The sequence below is a fragment of the Panulirus ornatus genome, chromosome 8, assembly GCF_036320965.1.
Source record: "Panulirus ornatus isolate Po-2019 chromosome 8, ASM3632096v1, whole genome shotgun sequence".
NCBI lineage: Eukaryota > Metazoa > Arthropoda > Malacostraca > Decapoda > Palinuridae > Panulirus > Panulirus ornatus.
The window spans coordinates 9603197-9624377 of record NC_092231.1 but is presented as its reverse complement, the minus strand read 5'-3'; the positions used below and the strand labels follow the sequence as shown (position 1 = coordinate 9624377).

General features: G+C 43.8%; 1 protein-coding gene across 10 annotated transcripts in view; it reads right to left on the bottom strand.

The window, feature by feature from the left end:
• The window catches only part of LOC139749822 (recombining binding protein suppressor of hairless-like), a 429197-nt gene that overhangs the window by 7628 nt on the left and 400388 nt on the right, over positions 1–21181 (bottom strand). For all 10 annotated transcript variants that reach the window (XM_071664112.1, XM_071664116.1, XM_071664110.1 and 7 more), the window contains 7 exons: positions 20786–20957; positions 13725–14010; positions 13281–13455; positions 3541–3678; positions 2347–2600; positions 1982–2137; positions 17–202 (listed from right to left, as the gene is read on the bottom strand). In XM_071664112.1, coding sequence (XP_071520213.1) covers positions 17–202; positions 1982–2137; positions 2347–2600; positions 3541–3678; positions 13281–13455; positions 13725–14010; positions 20786–20957 — 1367 coding nt within the window. The remainder of the gene's footprint in view (positions 1–16; positions 203–1981; positions 2138–2346; positions 2601–3540; positions 3679–13280; positions 13456–13724; positions 14011–20785; positions 20958–21181) is intronic.

The following is a 21181-nucleotide window of genomic DNA, read 5'->3' as shown; positions in this document are numbered from 1 at the left end:
TAGGAAAAAAATTCACCTGAGTAGGCTGACGAACCCATTGCCAACCTCTGCGGAAGGCTGAAATATCAGGAACAACGCACAGCATAGACTCCTGACAACGATACATAGTTTCTGCCTCCACATCACCAAACCATACACGTAAATTTGGACTGAAATTTTCCCCAGTCAGTTCTAACATAGCAACATCACCACCACCATTTAACTGAAACAAGCATAAATACATTATTAAAATAATTTAAATAGACAAAATTATGAATGAATACCCATCAGTTTTCAAAGGAAACAAAAAAAAAAAGTGAAGCAGGATGATACAAGCCTTATACTACCTAATTATTTTGTAATACTGTACTTCAAAAAGTGAAAATTTTCTGGAGTTTATGAAAATAGCAGAGGAAATTTGTGGCCTCATACAACAGTTGTGAATTCAAATGTGGATATGAAGGTTTAAAGCCACAAATGTGGCTCACTGCAATGCTTGTACATATGTCCAACCACAAGTGTAGCTCACTGAGATAAAATGGTTAATTAAAGACAGACATAAATGTACAAAATGTAAAAAGATGCAGAGCAAAATGTTAGCAATCTATACCACACAAAGAAATACATTTAGCATTAAACAATGAATGGGTCTATGACCAAATGAGTATGAGTCAAATGCAGTAACTTAGTTCACATTCATTGAAGGACTATTATCAATGCACAAGTATAAATTTAGGTGATTGAAATACAGGATACAACACTTCATGTGCTAAGGTAGCAAAGGTGGAAATTATTAAACTAAGTAAAGATATATCTCATTTACACTTATTTAAGGAAAGATGCATCACCTTTTATTTCATAACTGTGACTGACAGAATGCAGCAGTGATAATAAGATTAATTACAGGACAAAAAAATCCATTCAAGATTACATTATATATCAGAGTGAATGCTTATGTCCAACATATAATGAGAACACAGAAAAATTGCGAATGAATAACCTACAAAAATACTACAAGCAAGTAAAGCGTGGTGAAAACCAAATATGTGGTCACATGGACATGATAGTAAGAAAATGCAGTCAGAGACTTACACGAAATGCCAACGGCAAATATGATAAGACACAATGTTTAGATCAGTTTGGTGTTCCTTACCTAAGGAAACATTACACTGTGAGAATTTTTCAGCTCAGTTTTAGTGCTTTGCATCAGGTCAGTTAAAACTGCAGCCTATGCACTGACATGGCAACTATTCTCAAATTCCTCATCATTCTTTGATTACAGCACTCTTAGTTTTTTACTGTTTGCCTTAACTTCTACCAGATTCAGTCATTTCCTACTTCTACCTTCCCCTATATGTATTCATAATGAAGCATCCCTCCTTTTCAAAAATTCTTCATTGTGCTAGTAGGCGGCTGATGTTTCACTGTTCTCATAACCAAGCCAAAAAGCTGAAATTTTCGGTAATGTGTGATGCTTATAGGCCTAGAAAAAGCTTAAGGAAGATTCTCCCTATCTAACCTAGCTCTAAACAGAGGAAAAAGTTACATGAAACAGAAAGACAAATGAACAACCAAAAAATTGTGAACAAGTTCAGGATGCTTTCTCTGTGATAAGTAATGTCTGGAAAAAAAATTCACTTCCTGTTTTAAAATTAGTTTACATTTATATAATATGATAGTATCCAAACTTTTCCTCTCATTTTTGAATTCTTATTATGGGTGTTCCACTTGGAGACGATAAATCACACTTCCTGTTTTAAAATTGGTTTACATTTATATAATATGATAGTATCCAAACTTTTCCTATCATTTTTGAATTCTTATTATGGGTGTTCCACTTGGAGACGATAAATCCTTATTGTGGAATGAAAGTACAGCATATGTTTCACTTGAGTTATCTAAATCAATATGTTTGCTGCCTCATGTTACTGATGCTGTCTATTCTTCCATGTGAATGTGCAGAGATGTAACTGACTGAATGAATACAGATATTGCCACTTACATGAAGTGAGTTGACAATAGGTACTGGAGTGACTGGTGCGCGCACAGGTCCCATGCCTTCATAAAATTGGTACTCTGCTTTGTCTGTGCTGATGATGGTCCACGATGCTCCATCATTAATCATCTCCTTGTTGGCTTCCTTTGGACATGGAGTTGCCTGTTTGAAAAGAAAACAAACAATGATTACCTGTAATTCCCTTACCAATGGTGTAAGTGTGTGTAAATGTGTTTTCTTTGTACAGGTTTTCCTATTACAGCAACATATGAAAACAATTATTACAACCACTGGATATGCATTCTAAAATCAATACATACGAACATTGACAAAATAATATAACTATGCATATCAGAACAAAAGATTCTTACTTGGAACTGGATAATCCTCTCTTGGCTGAGACAGAGGTACATGCGTTCTGTGTCCTTCATGTAGAAGGCACATTTGTGGAGCTGTGAGACTGGGTCATCGGCATCCATAAGCGCAGTTTGTTTGTCAACCTTACGAATGATGAGCCTTGGTAGAGCCATACCCGTCACTGCACATACCAGCTTCACTGTCGAGCCGTAGTGGATGTATCCATCCCTTACACTGAACTCCTCACTTTCACTCTCATTGTCATCCACTGTTGAAAAAGGATGCAGTGATCACTAATGCTTACTTTTAACACAGATTACCAATCCGCTGATTACACAAAAAAAAGTCACGATGTTTCTCTGACATCTTGATAAAGTTAGTATTTAAGGGCTCATGTCTTTGGATGCAGTTCACAGTTAAGAGAGCCATCTATGAAAAGGGGCAAGGGAAGATAACTTACAACAGGGCAACTGTAATGTAACACAAGTAAAACTAAGCCTATCAAAAAAGTAAAAGTAACATGCAATAAATATTATCTACTTCTATATATATATATATATATATATATATATATATATATATATATATATATATATATATATATATATATATATTATCCATTTTTTATCTTCATAAAACTAAAACAGCATTCGTTATAAAGTTCTAAATCATACTATAACAATGTAAGATAAAGACTGAAAGAAACAAAATACTGAAGACAATGAGAATTCCAGTAACATTCTGGAATTCTTGGACGAAAAGCTGTTCACCAAAAGACACGAGTCAAAGATGGATGGGTTGGAAGCGAGAGATAAAAGTGCACGCTGCATAATGTAGGTGCACGTGTGAACGACAGGTGGGCTCCCTGACCACACCTCCCCACCTGCACTCTGACACTCAGAGTGCTTCTTTTTATCTAGTTAAAGACTTTAACCAAACCTTCTCATGAACATCAATCATACTGTGAGAAGTCCAACAATAATGGCTGGCAATTAAAGATGGACGAATTCCAGTAAAATCACATGTTTTCAGTCTCAGGCTAAATTTGCATATAAACATCGTCAGTTTATTTCCAGTCTTAATTCTTTTAAAATGTTCAACATCGGGTCTTTACACCATAAAACTAAATGAAATACAACCAAGAACAACACCAATAATAATAATAATAATAATAATAATAATAATAATAATAATAATGAGATACTCACGTAAGTGTATGGTAAAGGCACCCCACTGGGTGGAGGAGGCGTGGAAGTTGCCGTTCTCGACGTGCAGGTAGCGAGTGGACACGGTTTGGGACCTTAAGCGGTTGAAAAGTGCCACTTTCGTCCCCGAGGCTATACACACTGTGGATGCCCAAATAGCCATACTCAGATACTAATCTCCAGCCAGGCTTATATTTATATAAAGTGGAGTACATAAATTCTCGTTTGTGGAAAACTGTGATCTAGATATTGTGTATATTGTTTACTGTTACATTTTTACGCCATGCTATGGAGTTCCTACCATCGGCAGCTATATCAATCAGTCAAGATGACTGAAATTAAAGACACTAAAACCATGGAAATGACACCTATCTGAGGAATCCGTACGCTTATCAAACATTCCACTATAAACTCCCGATGCAAAAAAGAAAATAACCCAAACATCAAGCAGAATATAATAAAGCTGTGCAACAGGCAAAATTAAAATCATAAAATACACAAATACCATAATAACTCTTCCTCGGTTAATAAAAGTGTAACATAGTTAATATATATATATATATATATATATATATATATATATATATATATATATATATATATATATATATATATATATAAAACTAACTATAAAACAAGTATCAGCACTATCTTAACACAAGCTGCGGCAGACCAAGTGTTGCCCTTGGAATAAGAGATACAATTACATCACACAAAAGTTATGTTAAGCAACATTCCTCCCCTTCACGAACGAGAGAGAGAGAGAGAGAGAGAGAGAGAGAGAGAGAGAGAGAGAGAGAGAGAGAGAGAGAGAGAGAGAGAGAGAGAGGTAAAACATGAGTTTTGGACTAGGATTCTCATGTACAAACTGAGTGGGAGGGAGGAGGGCAGTGCTTAACACCAGCTGGGCATCAGCACAACTTGAAGACCCAATTTCACCGTATTTCCGAACCCTTTCCTCCTTTACGTTATATGTACGCTAATATTTCATAATCTTATATAAATACGTCGATGAATAATTCTATTACGTGTCCTGATGATCCTTCAATCTTACACTTTCTCTTGGGATAGATTTCGCCGAATCATGTCACCGTAATATGTGGAGTAAAACACTCTGTTTTCGGTGTTTGCTCTGCTCCTCGCGATCTCTACTCTTCCTTCCCCATCAACAATCTTACCCCGACCGATGGTGGGGGAGAGCTACACGAGCGTCTTAGTTTCTCCACTTTACCTTCCCTGACCTACCTCTTCTTCCCCCCCCCTCGAAACAAAGAGAGAGAGAGAGAGAGAGAGAGAGAGAGAGAGAGAGAGAGAGAGAGAGAGACGCTGGCCTGAGAGAGTGGACCAGATGGATGGTTCCCATGACACCAAACTATATCATACGCTACACGATATATATATATATATATATATATATATATATATATATATATATATATATATATATATATATATATATATATATATATGCTAATCTGTGTATACTTAGTCAAAACACAATCGCCTTCTAAGGTAAAATTGAAAACACACAAAACCTACTGGACTGCAACACGCGATCATACAAAAGAAATTAAGCACACATGAACCTTATGCACCATCGAGTGCATACTTTTTCTTTTTAAATTAACCCGAAGGAATGTGCGTGTAATGTTTCTTCACGAATGAGGCCGCACGCGAATGTGCACCCATCCGTGTGTGTGTGTGAAAGAGAAACAAGAGACAGAGCGTGTGAGTACAGTGGCGGTGAACCAGCAGGCAGGTAAAGGAGCGAGGCCAGACTAGAGGATTGCGGATGTCATGGCGGAAGCGTTGGCCGCTCATTACCAGGTTCTGTGCTTCTTCTTCCCCCTTCCCCTCCCCTCTACTCATCCGGTGAACTTAAATGTTTGGAAGGTTGGAGTAACAGCTCGTTGTTCGTATTCGACACCAGTATAGCTCAATGACAGCGATTGCCAATTAAGTCAAACCCGAACCTCGACACATATGGCAATGCCACACAACTACCACGCGGAAAATCAGGAAATATCATTCATTTATGCTCTGCGCTGCCGCTGTAGCAGCTGCGTGGGTTTACACTGTGTGTGTGTGGAGGTGGTTGACACGGAGTCGCCACCACTTCCCTGCCGAAACAAGGTGATCTTCAGCCCTGGCTCCACAACCCCACTTTCAGTTTTCTAACCACATAATCTTGAAACATTATCACGACGCCGCGCACACCTGGCGTAACCCTCGCACGGTGACCACCACTCTAAGTTGAACATTATCGCCGGAGGACAGAGGGGTGGTAGCATGTTTGGACTGCAGGCATCTCCCATGCCAGTCTCACAGATGCAGGGGTCGGTAAATGAGCGTAATTTCACTGTTATTACATAGACTGCCGCATACGAGCCTCCAAATTCCCGTCCGATGGTTCAGTATCCATGTCTTCCTAAGCTACGTGGGACTGCAGTAACGCACAACGCGTCCCTCTTCGAAATCTAACGATACTTGCGAGTCCTCCGATCAACGAGACAAACGAAGGTAAATTACATCAATTTACAGACGTGTTTTACAATAATAATAATAATAATAATAATAATAATAATAATAATAACAATAATAACAAATTTCCTTCCACCCAAGGCCAGAAGCAGCTTTTTTTTTTTTTTACGAGAACTTCATAGGAACGACAACTGATTCCTTAACGATATGAATGTCAACACGGAGTCCCTCTGCTCCTGACGACAACATTGGTGAAGGCGGTGGAAGTGTGGCAACGGAAAACTGCAGCCCAGGGAGGGATGACTGGCGCTCGCATCGGCAGACAAAGCTTGCAAGGAGCCAATTCGATGCCGTGGAAGACTTGACGCGTAGAAAAGTGCGGTGAAGGGAGGGCCGGACTCAGAGCTTACTACGCCTGGAGAGATGTGGGGTTAAGCAAAAGATGTTCTTGAAATGGCCCTGTACCTGGAGGAGTGTGGTGGTGGGAAGACTGTGTGGTTGGCACATGATGAAGCTTCCATCACAAGTGTACTTGTGGTCCCGAAAAGAAACAAACGCTTGGAGAAACGTGACGTTCGTAGAGACGAACGTTCGGCGAAAATATGGCGGGGGAGGAAGCGCAGCGGAGGAGAAAGACGGCGCGAGTAACAGTGATGGGGGAAGGAGCGTGGCGCTAGAAGTGTGGCTGGAGGAGCGTGGCGCTAGAAGTGTGGCTGGGGAAGAAGCGTGGCGTTAGAAGTGTGGCTGGAGAAGGAGCGTGGCTCTAGAAGTGTGGCTTGAGAAGGAGCGTGGCGCTAGAAGTGTGGCTGGGGAAGGAGCGTGGTGCTAGAAACGTGGGTGGGGAAGAAGCGTGGCGTGGATAAGTGTGGCTGGGGAAGAAGCGTGGCACTGGAAGCGTGGGAGAGGAGGGAGCGTGACGCTAGAACTGTGACTGGGGAAGGAGCGTGGCGCTAGAAGTGTGGCTGAGGAAGGAGCTTGGCGCTAAAAGTGTGGCTGGGGAAGAAGCGTGGCGCTAGACGTGTGGCTGGGGAAGGAGCGTGGCGCTAGACGTGTGGCTGGGGAAGGAGCGTGGCGCTGGAAACATTGGTGAGGAGGGAGAATGGCGCTAGAAGCGTGGCTAGGGAAGGAGCGTTACGCCAGAAGCATGGCTAGGGAGAGAGCGTTACGCCAGAAGCATGGCTGGGGAGGGAGCGTGGAATGGGGCATGGAGTATTCAGTTTTATGAATGGAAAAGGTGATCAGCTTTTAAAGCTGTGTGCGGACAAAGAACTGGAAATAACATGCTGAAAAAGAGGGACACACACGTGTATAAGAATATGAGCATGAATGATGACCAGCCAGCATTATGTAATTACATACTAACTGACAGACGTGCACAAGAGAGACTTTTGGATGTGAATGTGTTGAGAGGGACAGCTGATGGGATTTCTGATCATCACCTTTTGAAGACTGGGTTGAGGTTCTCGGAAAAGGAGGAAACTGCAGGCGAAGAGTGATGATGGTAAGAGAACTTGTAAAAGACACAAGTGAGAAGAAATATCAACAGACATTGAGTGCACAACGGTTACAAGGAGAGAGTAAAACAAAGCTAAGGGAGCGGGTAAAGAATGGGAAGTACTTAGGGAAGCAGAGCTGGCATGCGCAAGAGAAGTATGCAGCACGCGAAAGGTGGGAGACGGGGAGACTAGAAAGGGTAGTGAGTGGTGGAATGAAGAAGTAAAGTTGCTTATGAAATATGAAAGAAAGGTACAAGGGCGAATGATTGAGAGATGTATCCGTGAAAGAGGAAAGAGTAGGGGTCGAAAAAGGGGGAAAATGCTGAACTAAACCAGGGCATGTGAAACGTCTGGAGCAAACCATGGAAAGGTTTGTGGGGCCTGGATGTGGATAGGGAGCTGTGGTTTCGGTGCATTACATGTGACAGATAAGAGGCTGAGTTTGAACGAATGTGGCCTTTTTTGTCTGTTTTCCTGGCGCTACCTCGCTGAAGCGGGGGTAGCGATAATATTTGCTGTGGGGCTGGCTGGCGCCAGGAATGGAAGAGGGCAAGCGTATACATGTATATGTCTGTAAGTATGTATATGTATGTGTGTGAGTGTTTATTTACGTGTATATGAGTGGGTGGGCCGTTCTCCGTCTGTTTCCAGGCGCTACTTCGCTGACGCGGAAAACGGCGATCAATTATCATATATATATATATATATGTATATATATATATATATATATATATATATATATATATATATATATATATATATATGCTCAGAGAGTATGTAACACAGTACACCAGACACGGAGTATCACCTCTCCAATGTTACCTTTACGTTTCCAGCCTAACGATTATATTTTTTGTTTCTCTTGGCACGTTAGTCAACTTTTTTTTTCTCATCTAACTTTCAGAAAAAATGAATTAGTCCAGTGTTCGTTTAGAAGAGGCTCTGTCCATGAGTTATCTGATTTCATTACATGCTTCTTGTATATACGTGATTATCGCCCCTACCAAACCTGGATAAAACTATCACAGACATGCAAAGGTAACCGCATGTGGCGTATTCCCACTCGGGTACAACTAGGGTGGGAAGTGTGGATGCAAAACTCAAGACATCTAGGAACCGACGGAAGACCAACCAGCAAGGGTGTGAGGCCTGCGGCTTGATCTGACTCAACACAGGAAAACTTGACCATGCCCAGACACTGGAAGGATTGGGATGAGGGGCAGCTCTCCTACCTCCAGTCGGTGGTGGTACATGGCCGTCCTCAGCTGGCTCCCCAAGACCAATCTGGTTGGGTTAATTCCTATAACGAGACTTTATGCTCGTCCCTAGTCGACCGTATCCTGGCCTAGCGTAAGCTCGCCACTCGTCGACCGTATCCTAGCCTACGCTCGTCACTAGTCGACCGTATCCTAGCCTAGCATAAGCTCACCACTCGTCGACCGTATCCTAGCCTACGTCGTCACTAGTCGACCGTATCCTAGCTTTGCAAGACTCGTCGCTCGTCAACCGCACCCAAACTTACGCTCGTCACTAGTCAACCGTATCCTAGCTCGCCAGTGGTGAGCAAGCCGCCCTTTCTCTTAGATGGATAAGAGGCCATTGTAGCCACGCAAAACTGAGCATTAACAGGGTCTATTATAATTACTCTATGTTTTCTGAGCGGGGAGGGTTGTTCTACATTCGAGTGACGCCCCATCCCTTGAACATTCTCTACTAACATACAACTTCTTATAAACTTCCGTATGCTGTCCACATTTACAATTTCATTATTTCATTTCATTCATCCACGAATTCATTATACCATAAAACCTATTTCTCTACACGTTTTCCAACAAATTTCTTACTGAATTTCATGTTATGTCTCGGGTTGTTCTCTCTCCCCATCTTTTGAAAAACTGTTCGCTACTGTCATCATCAAACAGGAATAAAACAAAAACAAAAAAGTCATCACTAAGTCACCCTTTACTTTTCTTTCCTCCATGGTGGTAAGATTAAGGCCTACAACCTTTGCCCTCTGATGTTCTGTCCCGCAGCTGAGCTATTATTACATAGTGAAGGAACCAACGTGTTCTCTCTCTCCTCGACCGTCAAGAGCTGGTAATCTGATCGAACCCGTCCATGATTAGGAGTTAAGGCTGGCGGCTGTTTCCCAGGAACGAGGAATTCCCGTACAGGTCATCATCAGCCTGTATTGTTTACGTTCCTGTCCTCTGTTTGCGTATATATGTATATATACATACATACATATATATATATATATATATATATATATATATATATATATATATATATATATATATATAAACTCAAGACCGTTTTCATGGGGTTCTTGCATCTTCAAGGATATACTACAATCACCTTCAGGAGAGGCATGAACTCCACTGGAAGGACAAGTTTCTTCCACGGGATCTATACGCCTTTTCGTCCATTTTCATTTGCAGCGTAACAACATGGAAGCGGAGTCCGGAATATATATATATATATTTTGAAGGTTTGTTGAATGTGTCTGATGACAGAGTGGCAGATATAGGGTGTTTTGGTCGAGGTGGTGTGCAAAGTGAGAGGGTTAGGGAAAATGATTTGGTAAACAGAGAAGAGGTAGTAAAAGCTTTGCGGAAGATGAAAGCCGGCAAGGCAGCAGGTTTGGATGGTATTGCAGTGGAATTTATTAAAAAGGGGGGTGACTGTATTGTTGACTGGTTGGTAAGGTTATTTAATGTATGTATGACTCATGGTGAGGTGCCTGAGGATTGGCGGAATGCGTGCATAGTGCCATTGTACAAAGGCAAAGGGGATAAGAGTGAGTGCTCAAATTACAGAGGTATAAGTTTGTTGAGTATTCCTGGTAAATTATATGGGAGGGTATTGATTGAGAGGGTGAAGGCATGTACAGAGCATCAGATTGGGGAAGAGCAGTGCGGTTTCAGAAGTGGTAGAGGATGTGTGGATCAGGTGTTTGCTTTGAAGAATGTATGTGAGAAATACTTAGAAAAGCAAATGGATTTGTATGTAGCATTTATGGATCTGGAGAAGGCATATGATAGAGTTGATAGAGATGCTCTGTGGAAGGTATTAAGAATATATGGTGTGGGAGGCAAGTTGTTAGAAGCAGTGAAAAGTTTTTATCGAGGATGTAAGGCATGTGTACGTGTAGGAAGAGAGGAAAGTGATTGGTTCTCAGTGAATGTAGGTTTGCGGCAGGGGTGTGTGATGTCTCCATGGTTGTTTAATTTGTTTATGGATGGGGTTGTTAGGGAGGTAAATGCAAGAGTCCTGGAAAGAGGGGCAAGTATGAAGTCTGTTGGGGATGAGAGAGCTTGGGAAGTGAGTCAGTTGTTGTTCGCTGATGATACAGCGCTGGTGGCTGATTCATGTGAGAAACTGCAGAAGCTGGTGACTGAGTTTGGTAAAGTGTGTGGAAGAAGAAAGTTAAGAGTAAATGTGAATAAGAGCAAGGTTATTAGGTACAGTAGGGGTGAGGGTCAAGTCAATTGGGAGGTGAGTTTGAATGGAGAAAAACTGGAGGAAGTGAAGTGTTTTAGATATCTGGGAGTGGATCTGTCAGCGGATGGAACCATGGAAGCGGAAGTGGATCATAGGGTGGGGGAGGGGGCGAAAATTTTGGGAGCCTTGAAAAATGTGTGGAAGTCGAGAACATTATCTCGGAAAGCAAAAATGGGTATGTTTGAAGGAATAGTGGTTCCAACAATGTTGTATGGTTGCGAGGCGTGGGCTATGGATAGAGTTGTGTGCAGGAGGATGGATGTGCTGGAAATGAGATGTTTGAGGACAATGTGTGGTGTGAGGTGGTTTGATCGAGTAAGTAACGTAAGGGTAAGAGAGATGTGTGGAAATAAAAAGAGCGTGGTTGAGAGAGCAGAAGAGGGTGTTTTGAAATGGTTTGGGCACATGGAGAGAATGAGTGAGGAAAGATTGACCAAGAGGATATATGTGTCGGAGGTGGAGGGAACGAGGAGAAGAGGGAGACCAAATTGGAGGTGGAAAGATGGAGTGAAAAAGATTTTGTGTGATCGGGGCCTGAACATGCAGGAGGGTGAAAGGAGGGCAAGGAATAGAGTGAATTGGAGCGATGTGGTATACAGGGGTTGACGTGCTGTCAGTGGATTGAATCAAGGCATGTGAAGCGTCTGGGGTAAACCATGGAAAGCTGTGTAGGTATGTATATTTGCGTGTGTGGACGTATGTACATGTGTATGGGGGGGGTTGGGCCATTTCTTTCGTCTGTTTCCTTGCGCTACCTCGCAAACGCGGGAGACAGCGACAAAGTATAAAAAAAAAAAAAAAAAAAATATATATATATATATATATATATATATATATATATATATATATATATATAAATGGCTAGACTTTTCCCTGCTCTTGACCTCCCTCCCTCCCTCACCTTTCCCCGGAAATGTTCACATCAGGAAAAATTAGAGGAGCCACAAAAAAGGTGTCCCATGACATTATGACCACCCTTGCTCCTGGTGACCCCTGCTTCAACCTGAACCCCAACCTCTCCTACTGGTTCCTCCTCCTCCATCTCAACCCCCCCCCCCCCCACCAGCCTTCTCTAGTGCAGTTCCTGTCCCTCCCCACCACCACCCTCCCCCCAACGTTCTCTTTGGTAGCCGGGGAAACCGCCAAGAGTCCGCGCCGCGGTGTCGAGGAACCGACCACATGGTAACCTTTCTTATGTAACGTATGAACACGCCTTAAGGCTGCCTGCCAACTTCAAGTGGATCCCTCACTGTGTAAATCTCAGTCCATTGTTGTGTATCCCTAACTTCACTGCGTTGGCTACCGGCTACCACTGACATGCCGGGGAATTTCCGTGGATATAAACATGGTGTCACATGGGCACGTTTTATGGCAAGTTCTTTTTTTTTTTCTCTCTCCCCGGAAATCGTGTCTTGCCACTCTCGGGTGAACTGCGGCGAACACAGTTACAGGGACACAAACCGATCAGCTGTCGATGTGGTGCTTCGGCAAAATAAAACATTATGGCTCCCAACTTGCTTATACAAGAGGCAGTTGCTATACTTGGCATTCTATGCTTCATCAAGCGAAACAGATAAAAAGCGTACGTGGACGCGGGAGTGGGGAGCTGCCCAGACACACTGGGACTGCAAAGGTATCTAAGAAGCACCACTCGCGACCTTGAGCGATCAGAATGTAAACAAAGTACTGTCCGTACTATTAAAAGCAACAATCAATAAGCAATCTATCGGGAATTTCAATATGAAGGTTCGCATTTCCTGTACGTCAGTACCACAGAAATTTACCACGGAAATACTATCAATGACGAATATTACTAGCTTAATTCAGAATAATATTAATGCCCTATTGACTACGTGGTGTATGCCGGTGCAGGCTAAAGAAAACGAGCACGGTCAACTATGGCATTAGGCCACAAAAATGCGCTGGAACACTCCAGTGCGCTGGAAACGAGTTCCTATGAGAAATCTCTCCAGAAAAAGTGCCCTTGTGAAATCTTCTTTACAAACATATATATATATATATATATATATATATATATATATATATATATATATATATATATATATATATATATATATATATACTTCCCTTGGACTTACATAAAATAAATACTACTGAAGGAAATTACTAATAATTCTATCATACCCAAGTAGACTACTGAGTCAACACATACACCACAGTTACTACACTTATAATAAGTTTTTTCTTTATCATATTTTCAATAACTACGGAGTCATCACGTACACCAGTTACTATACTTACAATCGGCGTTTTTGAGACTCTGCTTCTTCTTGGACGGCTTGGATATAACCTTGATTCTACGGGAGTGGAAGACGCCGATGTCGGACCCCGAGCCCCAGAACTTCTTGACGGTCAGCATGAAGTGTTTCCTCTTGTCCGAGTCGCTGATGAAGAGCGTCTTGGCGGCGCAGTAATGCTGTTGACGGAGAACAACGAGGAACCAGATCAGACATGGCGATCACCGCCGATACGAAGGGCGGTTCTTTATCAACATGAACGTTAAAAAGAGATAAACGTCTCCAGAAAAAAAAAAAACATTCATCTTTAGTATTACCGACGACAGAGAACAGGGAGCGAAGAACTACCACACAACCATACCACCTGTGGCAAATCAGGCGAGATGAGGTGTACGTACTTACGTAGGGGCAGCAGAATGAGCAGCAGTTGGCAGTGGCGGCTACGTACCTTGCCGTTGAGGTCGAGCTGCTGCATGTCCTGGTCCGAGTTGCCGATGCCGATGAAGCAGCAGAGCTGTGAGTCGTGCTCGGAGGCACCCGCCCGCTGCATCTCCAGCTTCTTCCGCTGCCACCCGTCCCCGTACAGGTAGATGCAGGGCGGCGGGCAAAAGAAGCGCTTCTCGTTGCCGTAAGACTTCTGGGCCACCTTGGCGTGGAGGATGACTACGGTCTGGTCCCCGCGTTCCCTCAGGTATCGCTGCATCGCTTCCCTCGTCAACCGCTGCTCCTTAGGGCTGTGGACAACGGGATAAAAACATCAGTCACTCCCATGTCCAACGCTCTCCATTCATATGTAAGTTTGTGTATGATCTTGCAGGTATTACTTAATCATAAATAATAATAATAATAATAATAATAATAATAATAATAATAATAATAAAACGATTTACTAATTGCAACCAAAGGGTAAAAATAATGATACTCTAATAAAGATGCTATAAAAAGAAAGGTTGCTAAATAGGTAAAAATTATATTTCATATACATATATATATATATATATATATATATATATATATATATATATATATATATATATATATATATATACACAAACATTATCTCATTTATTATACTTAACCGCCGTCTCCCGCGTTAGCGAGGTAGCGCAAGGAAACAGACGAGGAATGGGCCAACCCACCCACATACCCATGTACATACATAAACGCCAACACACGCATATATATATATATATATATATATATATATATATATATATATATATATATATATTTCCACAAATGATTAATGATCACAATATTTGGGAAGGGTCTGTTGCTGTCCCGGTCCGCGTTAGTTCGTAGATACCCGCCCAGGTTGATCTGTACACTTCTTGAAGGGTGGTGTAAGAGGGTCAGAAACTCATGGTGTTATAATAACACCCTCTCATGTATTTTTTGTCTTTTTTTTCTCGTGGTAGATACGAAAGTACCAGACGGGGTCAGGCACAGGTAGGTGGTTCTGGAGGGATTGTCCGTCTTGTCGAAGTTCTTGAGTTCAGGTGCTGGGACTCCAGAGCGTCAGAGTCAACGCAGGATGGAAAGACGATAGCTGGAGGGTTTGACGATGGTACTGACGTGCTCTTTCCTTCTTAATTTACCGTCTGGAGTGACACAAACAAGCTTGGGGAGGGACTGGGCAACCTGGAGGAGGCTGGGGGTCTCGTAAGACAGTAGGGAGGTGGGACGTGGTTCGAAGTTTTGGTGCGAGAGAGCAGGGGTGTGGGGCATAACTGGAAGCGAAGCTGATGGTGATGCAGCTGTCCAGTTCTAGAGGCTTCTGACGGTATTGTAGTCGAAAGATCTGCTGTGTTAACAACAATACCCACAGCACCGTTATCAAGATACTTCTGGCAAGCTGGTGCGTCTATCAGGGTACCAATTACCCGTATAAAGACGGACAGACACAAGGATAACCATCTTTGTGTCCCGTGGGAGCCGACAGGTGAGGAACTGGAAGGTGGAGATTGCCCCCTCGGTAACGCACAACGTGGCCACGCTCGCCGAGGAAGTCTGGAATGAGACTTCCCCGTAGCCTAAGGCAGGTGGCTTTGTTGATGATCATGTTGTGGCTGGGAAGGTCAAAAGCCTTTGTGAAGTCCACGAAGGTGAGGACCATGGAAGTCTTGAGCTCCTTTATTCTGCGGTATATAAATTCCAGAGAGGTGACGAGGGTGTGGGTGGCCGGGGAGAATCTATTATCACCAAGTAGCTCCCCCAGAGCTTACGATACCTGTGTAAGCTAACGCTAACTTAAACTTTTCGAGAGTGGACTGCAGTCAGAGGGTGTGTGTGTGTGTGTGTGTGTGTGTGTGTGTGTGTGTGTGTGTGTGTAAATAAATGACAGTCTATTGGATTTACGCAGCCATTCAGCCAAGGTACCACAAATATTACAGAACTGGGAGGATATTATATTTACTAGTTAACAAATCATACAAATGCTTAAGACTAAAGGGAGCTTGATACGTCCACACTTTGGATATGCACGAGGGTGAGGTACGTGTAAAGACAGACAGGGTGGTAGATATACAGGAATGTTGACAGAGTAAACTGTATGGTTTATACATCACGCACTTGGCTGAAGATTAAGTGATGAACAGTTACAGTAATACAGTGGTCGACATACCACACAACCTCACAGAGTGTTCACTTGCACGTCCATGCGCTTGTTCCTGGAGTGTTTTATGACGTTCACAATGGTAGGTGTAGGACGAGTTCTGACTGGAACTCGTCGATTGTGGTGACAGAACGCGCGCGCGCCGGTGTGTGTATGTGTGTGTGTGTGTTAGCTGCGGTGGTGGTAGGAGGTTGCGAGGTTAAGGGGCGGCCTATCACGCGTCGCCACCACCTCACACCACCCCAGCTCACACTATGTAGTCCCGACACGCACAATCTTCTCCCTCACGTTCCCAAATATATTCTGATAATTCGAGTTACTATAAAAAAAGAGGAAGCTAGTGCCGAACGTGACGCAATTTCGGTCGAAAATATATTTCATTCCCTTATGAACCGAACAAACCTTCAGCAATGCAATTCCCGCGTTGGGGTCCATCCTAAGTCTTCACCAGGTACACAGTGTACGTACGCTACATGTGTCGCTACCTCCTGTATAATATAACCTTGGACGACAGTTTTGATATAGTGCTGTGGCGCGAGCGTGGCCACCGTCGCTCCTCGCTTGACGTAACCCCCGAGCTGACTCACATATGCCACACGCTGCTATACCTCCCTCCCTCCCTGAGGTATGCCATGGGTGTCATGCCTCCCTCCCTCCCTGAGCTATGCCATGGGTGTCATGCCTCCCTCCCTCCCTGAGCTATGCCATGGGTGTCATGCCTCCCTCCCTCCCGGAGCTATGCCATGGGTGACATGCCTCCCTCCCTCCCTGAGGTATGCCATGGGTGTCATGCCTCCCTCCCTCCCTGAGCTATGCCATGGGTGTCATGCCTCCCTCCCTCCCTGAGCTATGCCATGGGTGTCATGCCTCCCTCCCTCCCTGAGCTACGCCACGGGTACCATTCCTCCCTCCCACTCTCCCTGAGGTACGCCACGGGTGGCATACATCCCTCCACGTCCAGCCTCGCCCCTCAGCAGACCCTCCGTCATGCACGTCAGTTCTTCACACAACCTCCCAGTTCCTGTCCTCCACGCTCCTCATAATCCCAAGGCTGCTTGGGATGGCCGTCATATCATCCTTACGTCAGTTTTACTTATAACGCTAATGTCACTTTTAATATCTATGTCACAAAACTTTACTTTGTATTTCTTTACATCGACGTAACTTAAATTCCCACGATATCTGCGAACGTTATTTAAAAACTATACTTATGAATCCTATTCGGTACGTAAACCTACTTAGAATCCTAATTAGTGAGCAAGAGATATCTATAAATCCTACCCACCACGTATGTCAGCAATATTTACGGTACCCAATACGTATGTCAACACTGCTTACAACACCCCACTACGAATGTCAGCATTACGTATAATGCCCATAACATATGTCGACGTTACTCACTATACCCACTACGAATGTCAGCATTACTTACAATGCCCACTACGAATGTCAGCATTACTTACAATGCCCACTCCGAATGTCAGCATTAGTTACAATACCCATACGAATGTTACCATTACTTACAATACTTACAACGTAGATCAGCAATACTAACAGTGCCCACTACGAATGTCAGCGTTACTTACAATACCCACTACGTACGTCAACGTTACTAACAATATCACACACACACTACGAATGACAGCATTACGTACAATGCCCCACTACGTAGTATGTGTCAGCGTCACATACAATACCCATTAGGCATGACAGTCGTACTTCCAATCACTACCCTGTCTGTAAAAGACATGCTTATCACTCAACACTGTTTGCTAATGTTACCTATCACATCAACCCTATGTTGCCGCTACTCAATCCCACATAGGGATCTGGAAGTTCCTTGGCTTGCATTTCCAACATATTCCGGAGACTTTACAATGCTAGCTGTGTACTCCATTATGAAGCATGTATGTGAAAGTTACATCATTTCCAACCTGTGTGGACGAGGGTTACTCATGACGCGTTACTATGCACGTCACCGTTACCTTGTCATCCCCAGTTCATGCGTCAGCGTTACCCTGACTCCCAGCAAGAGCAGTGGGTCAAGTTTAAAACAGAACTTGAACCTTGCATATACTGTGTCATTGCTACTCACGTTATCTGGCCTCGACAGATGACAAACACAGTCTCTTGTCCCTTCTCTTCTGCGTGCGTTGTTCAGTCATCACGGGCGGATGTCACACGGGAATCAAGACGTAACGAAGGAGATAAACTGTTTACAGCCTGAACCCTCGCTAACCCTGTGCCGGAGGGAGAGGCATAATGCTTTATTGAGGGGGTTGGGGGAGGGGGTTGTTGAAGGTTCCGTCCGTGCGAGGTTTGGCTGTCAAGTTTATCACGTCGTAATACCCATCATCAAGAGCCAGCAAGGCTGTGCCGATCAAAGAACATCCTGGTGGGCGGCGGTGAACCAAGATGGTCGATGATGATGAGTGACGGAAGGGCCAAGGATTTCTCCGGCCAGACCTCTCTCTTTAAGTTTGTGTTGGTGACGCGGGTCCCTGTCGACCAGGAGATTCCCGGGACATATCGGAGTTGTGGCGGGGAGAGGGTTGTACACACACACTTCTGTTGGTGAGACACACCCCCCAGGCCCTGCTGAGCTTCGTCGACTAGAGGACCATGCTAAGATACTGTTGCCCAAGTCGCCGCAATGGAGAGGTGAGCATCTCCCCGAGCCTTGACGATAACCTTACTGAAGAGGTTTCTGAAATCATCTTTATGCTCATCAACGATGGCAGACAGTGGTTAAGCCACGGACACCTGCAGTCCCAATAGCCTCGAAGACGTGTATGATGTAAAGGTTGCCACGTCACGCCCTCAATACCCACAAAAAAGTAAAGAGGGAGGAGAACGATCGAGGCGAGACCTCCTCCTAAACACATTTCATCACCCACTGGTTAGACAACATATACTCTTGCCAAAGCTGTGGTTGCAAGAGAAGAGTTTCGCTCGATGGGGGATCATGATAGAGCCAAGCGTGCCTCATCTTTTTCTCTTCGTAAAGAAAGAAAGGCTAAAAAAAAGGCTAAAAAAAGGGGGGGAGGGTGGTCTATGATATCTTCTTTGTCTTGGCAGCTGCGACAAAGGCCTGCCGTCCATAACACGTAACATAATCTGACAAGAGGCAGAGGGACTCCCACTAGGGCATAAAAAATATATATATATATATAAAATGTTGGGCGTCGAGAGCATGACGATATGGCCCCCAAAAAAAGTGAGAGAAAAAAAAATAAACACCACATCCCCAGGATATGATGTCGCAATTTACTCCATTACTTACAATGGCCGTTGATTGTAGCGCTTGCCAAGGATACCGCCAACACTTGGTCGTGGCGCCTCTGTTACCAGCCTCACTTCAGCCGGGATGACTCACGCTACTCTTTAACATAGTAATCACAACCTCTCGATTATTAATTCGATATTTACTGCCGTGCGAGGTCGCGTGTTTATGACAGAACAGCGTTAATTCTTTATTTTTTCCTTTTCTTTTTTTAACTCTCGCTCCCCTTGCTTGGATAGGGCCCGAAACAGTTCACGAACTTCAGAGAGAGAGAGAGAGCAACTGTCAGACGAAGGGATAACATGGTCTCCGAGGACAGCCCCATAACTCAGGACGGAGTTACTGTGAGCCCAGCCCAGACGACACCCCGTCACGGTAACACTAACCCAACAACTGTTCAACCAAAAGTCTACTTCTCTAAGCTTCGCAGTAATAAAATCTATCGTGGCTCTTACGAGAAAGTGCGATCGAATCCTTCACACTCGTATGTCCTACTCTTTCACATGGCTTTAACCGATGGTAATAACCCGAAGTTATCATATCCCATATTCACGTCTGTGGACACGCTGGGCTACGCCTCTTCATGCGTTGCAGGGACGTTCCACCTCTATGCCACACACACACACGCACCTCCATAGTGCAGTGGTTAGCGTCTGTGACCCATCAATCTACCAGGTTTACGTTCGAATTCCGGGTCATGGTAGCCGGCTCACAGCCACCTCAGCTTTTCATCCTCCCCTTTGGGGCTGGTCGATGAATGAGTAACAGACACAGGATGGGGTGTAAATGGGCGTGTGTATTAACTATAAGGTTAAGGCGTGACGTGACATTAACAGGAATACACACAGGATACTTTGGTGTTATGGTCAGCGTTGCTGATCATGCTTCATGCACAGGCCCGCCCCGGTTCGAATCCTGGGTACGGCAGTGTTCCCAACCCAGGCTTTCATCCTCCTCTCGGGGCTGGTCGAAAAGTGGGTACCTGGCTTAGGCTAGCGTGTGTGTGTGTGTATAGACACATATGAGTAAAGACATTATATATATATATATATATATATATATATATATATATATATATATATATATATATATATATATATATATATATATATTTTTTTTTTTTTTTTTCAAACTATTCGCCATTTCCCGCGTTAGCGAGGTAGCGTTAAGAACAGAGAACTGGGCCACTGAGGAAATATCCTCACCTGGCCCCCTTCTCTGCTCCGTCTTTTGGAAAATTAAAAAAAAATTGAGAGGGGAGGATTTCCAGCCCCCCGCTCCCTCCCCTTTTAGTCGCCTTCTACGACACGCAGGGAATACGTGGGAAGTATTCTTTCTCCCCTATCCCCAGGGATAATATATATATATATATATATATATATATATATATATATATATATATATATATATATATATATATATATATATATATATATATCAACTAATTTCAGATTAATCCATTTCCAAAACTGGAAAGAGAAATGCAACAACCACCCTTGTCCAGCATTTAGAACGAGGTTATTCCGACCCTCCACAGAAGGATTAAGACTTAAAGAGGCTGTGCAGCTCAACCCTACATGGACGGCTGAGGAGATTCTTGGGCAATACTTACGCGAACCTGTCATAGACGGGCGGGGAAGGCGTGGGCAGTGGCGAGGGCGGCGTGTGCAGGGTGGGCATGACGGGCATGAGGGCATGGTGGTGGTGGGCCGGATGGTGGTGCCCTTCCCCGTTCACCTTGTCTGGGGGCGTCAGGGATCCTGCCAGCATCGTCGACCCGGGATCTGTTGCACGCGAGACACAACACAACAACAATTAAACACTTGCAAGCATGAATAAAAAACGTGATGACTGGTGAAGAGGGTACAAACACACACACACACACACACACACGCACACACAGAGGGATCTCGAGTTTTACACTCTTTTGCTTTGTTTGTTATCAGTTGATTATCAAGGTCCTCCTTGAGCACGGACGTACGACTGACTCTCCGGGGCACGGCGGGGT